Here is a 14,911-nt window from a genome sequence, read left to right on the forward strand (position 1 = left end):
CGAGGACGAGCCGCGTCTATAAACCCGCAGCCAAGACCGTCGAGCTCAGGCGTTAAAATCGAGAGGCAATGGCGTCTATAAACCTTAGGCGGAAGACCGTCGAGCTCAGGCGTTAAAATCGAGAGGCAGGCCTATAAACCTTCCGAAGCGGAAGACCGCCGAGCTCAGGCGTTAAATATCGAGGCAGGCGGTGTCTATAAACCTTCCGGGGAAGACCGTCGAGCTCCGGCGTTAAAATCGAGGCAGCGTCTATAAACCTTCGGCGGAAGACCGTCCGAGCTCCGGCGTTAAATATCAAGAGACTCTATAAACTTTCGAAGCGGAAGACCGTCGAGCTCCGGCGTTAAAATCGAGAGATGAGGCGTCTATAAACCTTCCGAAGCGGAAGACCGCCGAGCTCCGCGTTAAAAATCGAGAGAGCGGCTTTATAAACCTTAGCGGAAGACCGTCCGAGCTCGACGTTAAAATCGAGAGAGCAGGCGTCTATAAACCTTCCGAAGTCAAGGCCGAGCTCAGGCGTTAAAATCGAGGCGAGCCGGCGCTCTATAAACTGCGAAGGCCGTCGAGCTCCGACGTTAAATATCAAGAGACGAGCCGGCGTCTATAAACCCGCCGAGCGGAAGAAGGAAATAAAAAAGGACCGCAAATGTCCGAGAAACTCGCCATCAATATCGTTCGATCGACTCTACGTCCTGCTTGGCTCAAAGGCCAAAGGTACTGGTCGACTTTTAGTGAGCGATCTCTGCTATCAAAGCGGAATGTTACACATTCGAAATAATTACCCGAGCGGAAGGGCAACACCAAGTACTTCGCAAAACTCCCTTTCGAATGCCAGAAGGATGAGAATAGGCGAGTGGACAACACACATATTAACTAGCAAAAGGACAAAGTGCGTGAAAGGAAGACACTGCATTAAAATTAAAAATTTAGGCCGGACGGCCTAAGTACAAAAAGGATCATGTCTAGCCGAGTGGCCGAATTACAAAGGTTACTCGATATAATCATAAAGGTCCTTGGGGATGTTGTCCAGGAGCGCCACTTGATCGCCGGCCGGAATGGTAGTGGACTCCGGAAGAAGACCCTTAGACTTCAGATAAGTGGTGGTGGCGGTCATAGCCAAGTCGAAGGTTGTGTACATCCGCTCGCAGATTTTCTCCGAAAATTCAGGCGAGCGGATGTAGCTCTGTCTTAAGGCAGCGATTCGACTCGGCTCGGCATCTTGATATTCTTTGAAAGCCGCCTGGGAGCCAGTAAGGGCCTCATTCAGATTCTGAAGCTTGTCCGCGTCGGCCGAGCGGCCCGCCTTCTCCCTGTCGAGCTGCTCCATCAGCTCCTTTATCTTCAGCTCCAGGCCCTGAGCCTCCACGTTCTTTTTCTCCAGATCGGAGATAGCAGTATTTTTTCGAGTGGTGGCCAGGGTTAATTTTGTCAAGAGACTTGACTTGTCGCTCGGACTCGGCCAGGGCGTGAGCCTGGTCGGCCGCCTTCTTCTGCTCGGTCACCAGCAGATCCTGAGCTTTCTTCAGCTCCTTTTGCAGCTCATAATATGAAGGGCCTTGAAAGTCGGACGGACCGACTGCCGCCTTTAGTTGTCTTAGTTCTTCATCCACCATCGCTAGGCGGTTGGAGACTGCTATCTCCTCCACTCATCTCTGATGCAAGAGGAATTGTTAAGGGTCGATCGGAAAAATGCATGCAAAACTTCAGAAAAAACGAACTTACCCCCGTGGCCTCCTGCATGTGGCTATTGGCCAAGTTGCGGAGGGGGATCATCACGATGCGCGCCCGAGCGTCGGCCCACATCTCGGCTAGGGGCCCTTTCAAGGTAATGGTGTGCTCGGGCGCAGTGGGTCGGTCGGCTTCTGGCAGCAGCTCTTCAGTCGGGAGATGAAGAGTGACTCGTACGGTGCGGCCATGACCGTGGGTCGTCCGACCGGCGGTCGGAAGGGGATCAGAAGCCGGCGCAGAAAACTGTGAATGAATGGTTGAACGCTGGACTGAGTGATGAGCGGGTGGAAGGGTACTGACCGGAGTAGCCTCAATTGGAGCAGCCGGCTCGTCCCATTCAGAAGGCGTCCGGTCGGACGAAATGGCTTCGACCTCTGGCGCCTTGCCCCGAGCAGTCGCAGTGACCCACTCGGATGGTTGGACCGCGGAAGTAGCCGACCGCAGGGGAGTCTCCACTCGGCGTCTCTTTTGTAGAGGTTGCTCCTCTTCCCGAGCGGAACCTTCCTCGGGGACAGTTGGTTCCCCAGTGGGAGTAGTGGCTACGCTGGCCACGTTTTGTGGAGAAGCTGGAGCAGCCGACTCAGCTTGAGTCCCGCTTTCTCCTTCATGGGATCCGACCGGCTGGATACCCAGCATTTCCATTTCTTTGGCCACCGCGGCTTCGAGCGCCGCCGCCTTTCTCTTCAAAACGCCGGCCATTACCGAATCCATGACGATGTCCGCTGCAAAGGAAAGAAGAGAAATCAGTTAGCAATCAAAACAAAGGTCTAAGTAAAATGCTTACCGAAGCCGCTCGGAAGGGGAGTCCGCATTGGACTCAGGCCGAAGATGTACATCACCCCTTCGTGAAGAAGCTTATTGATGTCAAGCCGCAGACCGGCTAGCATATTTACCGCATGGAGGTAGTCCGGTCGGGTCTTGAATTTCTTCAGCTCGGGAGTGGGGGTAGGTTGACTTGCCACTTGGTCGGGAAGTTGGCCTGATCGGGCATACGGATGTAGAAAAAATAATTCTTCCAATGTTTATTGGAAGAAGGTAGTTTGTTGAAGAAGACTAAGCCGGGCCGAGCTTGGAACATGAAGGTGCCCAGCTCGACTTGCTTGGGATAATAGAAATAAAAAAAGACCTCCGGTTGGAGGGCGATGTTGTGAATCTTGAACAAAACAACAACACCACAGAGGAGACGAAAGGTGTTGGGTACCAGACTACCGAGCGGCACATCAAAAAAATTACAAACATCTATGATGAACGGATGTACAGGGAAACGCAGACCGGCGGTAAACTGGTCGCGGAAGACACAGAAAGCTCCGCGCGGCGACCTGTGCGGCCAGGCGGAAGGACCGGCTAAAAGAAGTTCAAAATCTTCGGGGATTTCAAAATTATCGGTTAGAGTGTCAAAGTCACGCTGATCAAATCGTGACTGCATGGTAGTGTACCAAGGGCCAAGGGACTGGTCTTCGGGATAGGAAGAGCTAGCCATGGGCCGATCGGAAGAAATCAAAAAAGCAAAAAGGCAGGAGAAAAACAACAGCAAGCGAAAAGAGGTTTCAAGGATTGAAACTGGGGAGACAAATACGGAGTAAACACCGGAAACAAGAAAGAAAAGGTATAGAGCCTTACTGCGAGGAAAAAGGATCAAGGAAGAGGCGTCGGAGAGCGTCGGAAAGCAGGAAGGGAATCGCCGGAGCACCGAAACACCAGAGACAAAGGTAGAAATCACGAAAGCAAGTGAGGGGAATAGGAGAAAGCGAAGATTTATATAGCGGGGGTCGGGCGGCCTCCGCCGTTGGATCCAGGTCACGGGAATCAAAGTGCACATCGCGCCGTCCATTTCGAACCGCCTCGATCCCATCAAAGCACCACACCGCCGCCGTCGTACGATGACGACAGTTCGCCACGTGGCGTTCGGTCATTCGAGGCATTTAATGAGTGCATGCTCAGTCTTAATGTCGAAGATTGGCACGGGTTACGAGGAGATCCGAGGAAGGTTGCTGTTGACTAACCTTAGAGGCCATCCCTGTGAAAAGCTGAGCGGATTAGGTGTGCCTGAAGACGCCGCCCGGCTGGGCTAGCAGTCCAGTCAGTCGGACTAATCGCCTCCTTCGACTAGACTTGAAGGGGATGTAAGTGATCCAGTTGTAAGAACAGGGGTCCCCCGTCCGTTGGAGTCAACGCCACGTGGAAGTCAAAATGGCAGGTGGCCTGGCGGAGAGGGTGGGTTCGACCGGTCGGGCGGCCGGCCGGTGTCTAGTTGATGATTAAAGGCGTCTCGTCGAAAGTCAAGGTTCCGACGCTCAGCGGACAAGATCGCAGGGCCGATCGGACTGCACGCTCGGCCAAAGCCATCAGGTAGCATACTGCTAATAGTCTCCACAAAGCACGTGATTGAGAATCTCCCTAAGTAAACCACCGTATACGTCCTCGGTATGTGTACACGTGTACACCTCGGTATGTGTACACTCGCTTCTCCGCTGCCCTATATAAAGGCCCTCATCCTTCGCCGGAGGGACGCGTTCTAATATTCAGGGAGTCACTTTTTCACTGCTTGCTTGCCTGACTTGAGCGTCGAAGGGCCGTCGCCGGGAACTCCTTCCTGGCCCGACTTTTGTGCAGGCTCGCCGGAGATTCGTGCGACCAGACGGAGGCCTACGCCATCGACTAGGAGAGCGTCACGTGCCCAACGTCCGTTGATTCAGCGATTCGGACAGGATCACACATATTAATCTGACTTGTAGATTAATTATAAGACATATGATGATGAGTCATCTCCTAGTGACATTAAAATAATGTAATATTGTCTAACCGCTCATGTATTTATTATTTCTAAAGTAGATGACATTCCATTATTATACTAATGACCAAACATTACAGTAGTATAAAAAAATTGATTTCGCTCAAGTAGTACTGTATCTTCGGCTCAGGCTAGATATAAACAGGTAAATCATAATATATAGCAAGCAACATCCTAGGTAGAAGAGCATACTCCAAGATAATGAAATCTTCGGAAATCAACTCGTGCCCAATTTATAAAGTCTATAAACTGAATACCACCTGTGCTATACCGGGGCTACTAATGACAAAACATGGACTATGTAGTGTAGGATTTAAAGGCTTTAACAAGATAATCTACCTTCTACAACTGCTGGGTTGTTGCTACAAAGATGCTAATCTGACATGGGGATATCACAGTCAAATAATTAGATCTACTATAAACAAATATTCAAGCTCAAGCTTTACCATGGTACCTTAATTAAAGCAAATCCAATAATCGGAGAGTGCCACAAAGTAGCACCTTATACTTTGTGCTTGTTTCAGTTAACCCAGCCAAAAGCGTTGCTAATTTTGGTAAATGCTTCTCTCGGGCTTATAGCTTTTAAAATATATAAGTGCTCAACATCACTGATTCTGAAAGAACTATTGAATAAAAGATATAGTTCGTTAAGTATTAGATACCTCGCAATCAGTTCAGTCCTGCTTTCTTGCGTTTAGGTGGAAAACGGAAATTGTTCCTCCAACAACAGCTCACAATATTCAACCCAGGAAACACATACCAATGCTGTTGCACAAGGAAAAATAAGATAACTTATTTCATGGAACTGCAACTCTACTGCCGATTAAGCAGTAGTAGGCTTGTAGTCAATAATGATAATCTTCTCCAGTGCAGGGAGAAAAATATCAGCAAACTCCACATGAGCCGGGTGTGCAAGATACTCTGATATGCCTTCCACACTCTCAAAGGTTGTTTCAAATACATGGGTAAACCCTTGATGCAGGTTCTCAACGCTCACATCCTTTCCCCTGGTAACAATTTTTAAACGTTAACATATATTTATAGAGGTAGTTAAGATTCGGTGCATCCGTGTTTACAAACTAGGAATATACACAAGCCTTTCTGGCATGACAAGCAAAATTTGTCAAGCTGAAATTCTACCAAAATTGTTTTAAAAATGGTAATATAAAACAAAAAAACCAAAATATATTTAGATTGATGACTTACAAATCTCAACTGGTAGTGCTCAAACTCAAGTTCATACAAATCTCAAACTCCAATTGATAAATTAAATAACTTGTTGAGCATGCTTTAACTATATATTCAAACAAGTTTGGATATATTATTGCTTCAAAGAACCCCCTAGATACAGGTTGATCTACATGCCTCGCAGTGAACATGTGACGTTTCTCCAACAGGATGCATTAGAGGTGTAAGTGAATCAAAAACATCTTAAGCTAATTCTACAGTTATTGTCCAGAACTATATTAAAACAATGATACATCATCTCTATTTATGGAGCCAATGCAACAGGGTTATCTTTTTGAATCGGTATATATGTGAAGTTATATATTAGTCCAAATGTACAATATAAGTCTAGAGTGCTACTCATGCTTGATACAGCATTAGGCCCGAGTAAATAAACAAATGCACCAATACCCTCCTAAATACTCTGTATATCTATCCGAACCCTCTCAAACAAACAACTATTTCTCGCCAACCATACAAAATGTATCATAGAAGAAACAGCAAGGTGACGAACCTTCACCAAAACCCGAGTCCTACAGCAGGAATGAATGAAGACTCAAAGCATCCTCCTGTAGGTGGACATGCTAACACATATGTAGCCACTCCTTGATCTGTCTCCAAAGCTCCAAAACAGGAGCACACCTAAAGAACTCCTGTGTCTCCTCCTGAAGGCCGCAAAAAGTGTAGCTCCGGCTCTCGTAGGGAGGCGCCCATGTGCGACCATTCAGAGTGACCATCCAGAGTCTCATATGTAGCTAGGTTGTAGTTAGTTCCTCCAGACTGTGCCGGTCCAAAGCTTCTTCAGACCTGGTCTCCAAAAGAAGTCATATGCCCTCCACCATCCATCTTATCAAACCAATCCACCATCATCTTAATAGCTACCTCCGGAGTCCTAGCCATCACCAAGATAAGATCCCATATCTACATAAGCCTCTTGATCAGAGGAGAGTCAGTGTGCTCTGGATCAAAAACACAAGTAATGGGATGTAGTTGGATGCCCGGAGCTTCACGGCTGACAATGGAAACCCTAAATACTGAAAGGGCATGTGACCCTTCTTAATGGAAAGCAGCTCAGCTCTCATAGCCATATCCACCCCAGTGATATAAATAATGGACTTCATCCTATTGGTCGAAAGGCCAACCATCCCCTCAAACTGCTGTGAACAAGAGATCAATACCTAGATGGATGAAGTATCACCTTGAGAAAATAATAGGAGATCATTTGTGTGAATTGTAGGATCTAATTGTATGCTAGAGGGGGGTAAATAATGTTTAAGATTTTACGAGTGATAAATAACAATTTTAAACCGAAAATACAAAGTGTGCCACAGAAAAATAAACTAACTTGATTAACCAAACCAAGATTAGCTAACTAAACAAGATATGTAAATTAAAGAATACTTGAGAAGGCTAACATGCAAGATTAGACAAGCACTTTAGCATGCAAGATTAATAGAGTACTTTAGCACAATAAGCATGCAATAACTAATAGAATATTCAGCACAATAAACATGTAGAAATCAATATAATGTTAAGTAGAAAAATAATACGCACGATTAAATTAAAATTTGATGTTTATTTAAAATCTCTCCTTTTTAGGAAGTCTGGAGGTGGAGAAACCCTTTAAAAATAATCTAAAAAGTTAAAGCGCTATTAACTACACAATGTACGACAACTAAAATAAATAAAATATGTACAAGCCCTAGTTGGCAATTGTAGTTAAAATTCGTGAGCGCAGAGCGCCAACACCAGAGCACAAGAATAGCTTTTCGAAGAGCGACAGAGACTTAGATGCATGTATTGTCTTCGAAACAAGAGCCTCGATCCTCTTTTTATAGAGCTCATGTCGATATTGACATGGCACAACTCTGGTCGATTGGAACCACTCCAGTCGCCTGGACCTTGCTAACTTGGCTATAAATTATGTCCCATCAATGACGTTTTCCAAGGTCTTCGATCGCCTGGAATCCCTCCGAGCACTTGGAGCTAGGTCAAACTCCAATCTTGACCGACTCCTCTGGATCATTGAATCTAGTCAACTCTGATCGCTTGGAAGTTTTCTCCAGTAGTGATAACTGACATTTTGACATATTATTTTAACTCTTATACTCGTCATTTATATCCTCCCGTATGGTTAAAAGTTGCTTCATATCATGTATTATGAGTTTGGATTTATTTTGGCTTTGATGCAAATTCTCCTATATTTGTGGCATTAAAACTAAATATGTGAATATGGTTTTGTATGAGATCAAGATGAGCTATGGACTCGAGGTGAACCAAACCAATTTTAGCCCAAGGAGTCATCAAGAATAAGTTTGGTTCAATTAGGAGCTTGGTTAAATTCAATTGATGATGGTTCACATTAAAATGAAGCTTGGTTCAATGGATAGTCGGTTCATCTAACCCAATCAATGGGTTCACTTCCTAATGGAGCCAACCAAGATCCAAAAAGTGGAGTGGATCGAACCTAGCCCATCTCCTCATCCCAAAATCCGGATCCACATGAGAAGCTACATGAACTCATCCAAAATTTGACAATTTTTTTCCTATATCATGATCTTCTCAACCTTTACCGATGCACCTCCTCACCACCGGCGATTCCACCACCACCGGCGCACCATGGTCAACGAGTTTCCCTTCCCTCGTCTATCACACTTCCATCTCCATTTCCATCTCCATCTCCTCCCTCAATTGGACCACTCTGCCGTTGGCTTCCTCATCACCACTCCTCCACTGCAAACAATCACTAAAAGGTAAAGGGGATCTCCCTTCCTTTGGCCATCATCGACCATCTCATCCAACGATCACAACAACCAGCACCTCCTCTCCACTTTATCCACCGCCGGCTCAAATCATCTTCTTCCATCCACTAAGATTTGATAGCAGATGTCATCCCTTCCATCATCGGTAGCAATCCTTGCAAGGTGGAAAGGGGTTTCCCTTCTACCTTCAGCGATCCTCAAGGCATCACCTCCGCATCACCGACAGCTTCCAACCTCCCTCACACCAAACAGCATGTTCCTTCTTCCATAGACGCCACAACTCACCCCTCCACAGCAGCCCCTAAGTTCAAGCTCATAGCCACCACCGCCAATCTTGGGTTTATCTCTTTCATGAGTTGTTTTGATCATTTGGTTGTTTGATGAGTTAATTTGTTGTTGGTTGAAGATTGATTGTAATGCATTTAATGCGGCAAAAGATGGAAAAAAGTGATATTGCTCATCCCAAGAGGCCAATATCGTCATCCCCACTACGAAATAGAGGCTAAACATGTCATGCATTTAGTCTCAATTCAATAATGCTCATCATGTGTTCGATGTAATTCCCCTTACAATGTTACTGCTTTGGTTAATTGCAATCTAGGGTGTTAACTTTCCTATTGTTAGTTAGGTTGAGTTGCTTGCTATGTTGCTACTTTGTTAGATTGTTAAGTTATTGGCGGTTAGTTTAGATTCGTTTGCTTATCGTTGAATGAGTTTACTTCAATTGATCTTGTGTTTAACATAGTACTTTTGTTGATACATTTAAGTTCGTTTAACTTCTTGCAATGTTTGGTTTCATGGAATGTTATGTGTTTCCTTTAATTCATTACAATTGTAGTTTAGATTAAATTAAGATGTCTTTCAATTGTTAGTCTTAGAATTGAATCAAAAGTCAAACCCTATTTCCAAATAAATTGATCATAAATTTATCATTACCGACTAGATGAGAGATGACCTGAGTTACTCTATATTGTATTAGTGCAGAGAGTTCGGTATTAAGTTGAATTGTAATTGTATTACGACAACGCGATCTATCAATTTTGACATGGTTGACGGGGTTTAACTTATGTGGACTCGATCTTAGGAGGTTGTAGTCATAGGCCCATTGGAATCGGAGATTAGTGAACGATCTCAAAGTGGATTCAAGGTTTAATCAGTCAATTGGTGGAGCAATCAATTAGGTCCAAGGAGCCAACAAACAAAATGATTTTGTTCATGGTTGAGTCGATTAGACAATTGACAGATAGGATTAGTCGATTGTTGAAAAGTTCTCAATTGACTAATACCCATGTGGAATGCAGTCAAGAGCCTTTTTGAGCGACAAATGGCAATGAGTAGTCAACTATTGGACAACAGACAAAACTTACAAGAAAGGATTCAAAGGGTATAAAAGGAGGCTTGGTTAGAGGTTTGAAGGAAACAAAATTGTGTTGGTTAAACACATTTAGAAGCCTGGTACTCCCACTTTAAGCTTGTATTCTTTGTGATTGTAAGATGTTTCTCCATCTCTGATTGACCGAGGAGGAGTCCAGGAGTGATCCATTGACTATCATAGGCCGTGAAATAGGAGCTTAGGGGACGCCCAAACACGTCAAATAAACGTATATGCTTGTAAGTATTTGATTCTTCTTTGTGTTAATGATTTGTTACATATAAACGTATAACCTTGCTACCGAGAGTAAGAGTTTTTGTAGAATCACACTTGTAGGTACTCGCTAGTCATTCATCCCCTGCCCCCTCTATCTAGACCATCGATTTTCCAACAATTTCAACGTAAAGTTGACAATCTAGACACTTGAATCTTTGATTAGGCATTGACAATAGCCATTTAGGTCTAGAATCATCATGAAGTGTCGTGCAAACTCAATTAGGTCTTGTTCAACCTAACTATAATAGACTTAACCTCAAAGCCACAAGACCCTTTAAGTGGGTTTCTAACTTGCTACGATTCAATACATTAATTATAAGAATATTATCCCTTTTTTAAGTTATATTCTATCTCTTCACTACACATGTATCGTCATGTTTTCTACAAAAATTAAATTTATACTTGAGAACAACATTTAAATTTTCTACAAAAATTAAATACTATAGCATGAAGCAAGAAATCTAAGCATGGTAAGAATAACATAACATGAAGAATCTAAGAACATATATACAAAGATAATAAGATGACAAAAGAAAAAACTCAAATAATGACCGGCGAAATCCCACTAGGTTAGCTACTAGGTTATGGTTCAACTAAAATTATAAATCATGGGTAGGCTCAAGCTTTTGGTGAGTATGTTTATGTCAAAATTATGGGTGATTTTATAAGGCATAAAATACTCAAAATATAAGGAACTAGGGCGCTAATCACCTGACGGAAAACATCTAGTTCCTATCAGAAGATCCATGCGAAGGAAGAAAACAACATATACTAAGTTTCATGATAATAGGGTGTTATAACTTTGATGTGTGCGCTCGATCTCCCGACAGCTAGGATCTCAACATGATCACGTGTCCATGCCTCTTTCGGTATCCACACGAACACAAGAGAATGAAGAAGACCAACACTCAAGGTTGTGCTAGCAACCCTCTAAGGAGTTTCGGCCAAAGAAAGAGAGGAGAGGAAGAAGAATGAAAATTCATCCACAAAATTGAGAGAAAAATGCCTTTTGTATTTCATCCAATGAAAATACTTAATGACCATTAACACTCCATTAAGGCCATTTTGAAACTCTTCATTTTGAATTCAATTTTCAAAATTGAATGAATTTTGAGATTAATTCTTCTAATGTTTCATTAATCTCCATTAATCTTCTTTAGTGAATGAATTCACTTGAGTCTAACTCAAGTCTAATTCGGATTAGATTGAATCCATATGGCTTGATTCACTTGAGTCTAACTTAATTATTCTAATCCGGATATGTCAATTATCTCATAATTGACTCTTAGAGCTAATACTAACACAAAACCTCCTTCCTAGAGGTAGGATGCAAAACTTCTCTCATTGCATTATTTGACAAAAGGATGATTTTAGTATTACAATCACATTTGTCCAAAAAAAAAAAAAAGTTCAATTTTACTAGAAAATTCAATCATCTAAATCATTTAGATGGATCTATTAGTGGTTTTATGGTAGCTGGAATCCTATGGATACCAATAAGATGGTACTAGATTTACCTTAATCCTAGTAGTTTAAGGTATTTGGAAAGGTGGTGAGGAATTTTTGTACGGAGAAGCAATTCATATTTACTCATGCAAGAATGAACTAGAATGTTGATTCAATCCCACAATTCCTTCAAGATAGTGAAAAGAAAACAATTGGATGATGAAAGTTGTCTGACATATCAAGACTTCGGGCTGTTAATAGAAGATGTACCAATAATTTAGTGCATCTACCAAATGGCTGATGTAAACTCAGAAGGAAGATTAAAGTCAAAAAAATACTTTCTTGACTTTAAGAATTCCCATTGAAGGATCATCAAAAAGGGGTCAATGCCACGGGATAAAGTAAACCATACTAGAGAAGCTTCCACAGGCAAAGGTAAGAGGAAATGCTATAACAGAATATATAATGAATTAAATTAAACAACAATCACTGAAGAAGTCACTAAAGAGAAAATAGTTAGAGATAAACATTGTAGCAAAAGCTTAAGAATAGCACATGTGAAAAACCTAAGGTGAAAAGAAACAAAAATAAGGATTATATAGCTCTTTTGCATACTGAAGAAGATAACTAACAGAAAAGAAAGGAATATGCAACTTCGATGTAGAAAAAGGAACCACACATATTTCAACAACTTCGACATTGGAATTTAAGAATATAGTATGAATATGCAAGACTCCAGAAATTTTTTGACAAATTTTCATCATATCTTTTGATAAAAAGCTACTTAGCAATATAAATTATGGAATCAAAGTCAAATGAGTAACAGTCTTTTGGTAAGAATAACAAGGTGTTTGTCCTGGCTATATGTACACATACCTTTTTCTTTAAAAAAATCATTAGATTCGCCTAATTTTCAGAAACTTTGAAAAACTTGGCTAGCGCTACATGATGCATCAAATGTCATTGTAGTGAGAACAGTCGTGACTTGATGGTTAGATGAAAATCTAAGGAAAAGATGAACTAATTCCCCCTCAGAGATACAAATTATCTTCCAAACAGAGATAAATGGAAAGGATGATAAAACTAATTGTCAAGATTCTGAATACAATAGCAGGTGTGTAAACTATGAATAAGTTACTAGATCAGGAATACGAATTGTTAGTGAAACGTTTTTGAAAAAAATGATAGAGGCTTATAGGGCTGATTATGGTGATTATGAACAAACGGTTATAGGCCTGGTTTAGAGATCCAACATGGGAACAAGGTTTCTAAACAATCCACCCCATTGCGATATAGAATTTTTCCTATAAGCAATCTAAGAAACCAAATAAATCCAACTTGTCTGAGTTGAAAATTTTCCTTAAGAACATGCTAAAGTGCAAACTCACATTTTGGACTCAAATAAGCAAGATCCCTTTGGCCCAAATTTGAGAAAATACCTGGCCAAGTCTAAACTAACATAGTTGGAAGAGATTTGAGAAAATAGGAACAATGTAGCTGGACGAATGTCACTATTCCATAACAAATCACAAGGAAAAACTAGAAGATGAAAATTGAATACGCTCAAACACCAGCTGCTAAATCGATCAAAAAGCAGAATAGGGAAGGGAGAAACCAGTGGAAGGTCTTCAAAGAGGGGACGAGGGAGACGAGGCTGGCGTAGCCCTGGATGAGTTCGTCGATCGCTGCAGGAGAGAGATCCTCCTTGAACTTGGCCAGCAGCAAGTGCTTCGCAACCACTGCAGTCTCCGCCATCGCGACTTCTCGAGTCTTATTCAAGATTGCCGTTTATGCTGCTGCAATCGGCCGATCTGCAGTTATTATAACGCCATTATTAGTTAGGGCATCCCCATTGCTGTTGCTGTTAACGTGCGAGCGCGTTAATAATTTTTTGTTTTTTTTAATCTGTAGGTATTAACGTCGGCGCTCCAAGTATTAATGGAATTGTGGATGCCTTTATCTCCGCATCGTCGTCGTGGTCGACCCATCCGGGTCAACTCACATGTAGAGGGAGGTGACCGACAATTTTGGTTCGTAATTCTACATGCTTTATATTGTAAGAAAATTTAATTTAAGTAGATAATTATGTAATGGAAAATGTTTTAAAACGCTTTCTTAGATTAAAGTTAAATTTTCCACCAATACATTGTGCAATAAAAATAAAGTAGGAAAAAATTTCAATTTAGTCCCATTTCTTATGAATGTTTTTTTATTTAGTTCCAAATCAATTTTATAATCTAATTTAGTCCCGAATCTTCACTATTTTTTATATCATTGGTCTTTTCGTCAATTTAGCGTTCAAATCTAATGGAATAAGTAAAAATGCCTCTGGAAAGAAAGCTTATTCCAAAGTGCCCAAGCCCTAATTGATTTCTCCTCTTCAAATCACCCTCCTTCACCAATCTTCCGTATGATTTACCAATCCTCCTTCAAATGCTCCTAATTGGAGAATTCCAGAACTTCGAAGCTGGCTAGTCTCTCAATTCACCATTCTTCCTTCATGCACCTCCGCACGATGAAGGTAGCCTTGAGCATTTGTTTTCAATTTGACTAAAAAAAAACTAAACTTAATTGAATTACAAAGGATTATAGCAATAGTCTAAAAATTTCAAAATAATTATTTGGTGTTTCCATTGAATAGGCAGAACCTAGATATCATAATTTTAATTGATGGCTGAAAAGTGAGAATATGAATCTTGGGTGAAATTGCAAGTTTAGTTGTGTCATTATGTTCAAATATCTCTTTTTTATATACCATTCTTCTACTGAAAACCTTCTTTTTGTGGTTTCTGTTTTTTCCTTTAGTAATTGTGGTTTCTTTCGTGGTTTATTTTTGCTTTTTTGCTTTTAGTTCCAAGAATTTGAGTTCATCAATTATGTGGTGATGGTGGTGAATTTTAGTTCTAGTGCAAGAATTATTTATGCAGGTTTAACTGTAGAAATGGTAGGAATCCAACAATCGGTAGGCCCTGAGAACCTGGTGGAACTGGATGTGTCGAGAATTGGTAGCGAGAAATCGTCCATTTTTATAACTGCAAATGTTTTTTTACAAATGGTGGAAAGAATAAAAGATGTTCCCAAGTTTATATAAATTAAATTGTTGGCTTCTTCACAATCTTTAGTTTAAATTTGGTCCTTTTCTATAATCAAGTTTTAATGTTATTTCAATATGTTTGATTTTTTTCTACTTCAACGTTTTTTCACATCTTCCACATGGTGCTAATATTCCAAACACAAGGCTTTGAGAAAATGAAAAAGGTGCTAAAGCTGGGCAGGGATCCTCTGGTCCCGAATCCCTGGACTAGTCCT

The 14,911-nt window shown here is 41.6% G+C and overlaps 1 protein-coding gene across 2 annotated transcripts; it reads right to left on the reverse strand.

The window, feature by feature from the left end:
* Positions 1-4,947: 4,947 nt before the first annotated feature.
* LOC122027953 (stress-response A/B barrel domain-containing protein HS1-like) lies at positions 4,948-13,494 on the reverse strand. 2 transcript variants are annotated; one of them, XR_006124588.1, is made up of 3 exons: positions 13,218-13,494; positions 5,182-5,526; positions 4,948-5,098 (listed from the first exon to the last, which is right to left on the reverse strand). XR_006124588.1 is itself a non-coding variant. In XM_042586967.1 (2 exons), exons 1-2 carry the CDS (start codon positions 13,355-13,357, stop codon positions 5,343-5,345), a joined length of 324 nt encoding a protein of 107 aa, XP_042442901.1. In that variant the 5' UTR covers positions 13,358-13,494; the 3' UTR covers positions 5,129-5,342. The 2 variants fall into 2 exon arrangements, 1 of the variants encoding a protein (XP_042442901.1); XM_042586967.1 differs by lacking the exon at positions 4,948-5,098 and having other exon boundaries at positions 5,129-5,526.
* Positions 13,495-14,911: the final 1,417 nt, after the last annotated feature.

Source organism: Zingiber officinale, chromosome 10A (genome assembly GCF_018446385.1).
Source record: "Zingiber officinale cultivar Zhangliang chromosome 10A, Zo_v1.1, whole genome shotgun sequence".
In the NCBI taxonomy this organism is placed as follows: Eukaryota; Viridiplantae; Streptophyta; class Magnoliopsida; order Zingiberales; family Zingiberaceae; genus Zingiber; species Zingiber officinale.

Coding starts and splice junctions, on each gene's coding strand:
- LOC122027953 (XM_042586967.1), bottom strand. CDS start 13,357: ATGGCGGAGACTGCAGTGGTTGCGAAGCACTTGCTGCTGGCCAAGTTC. Junction 5,527..13,217: donor TCTTTGAAGACCTTCCACTG/GTTTCTCCCTTC, acceptor AATTGTTACCAG/GGGAAAGGATGTGAGCGTTG.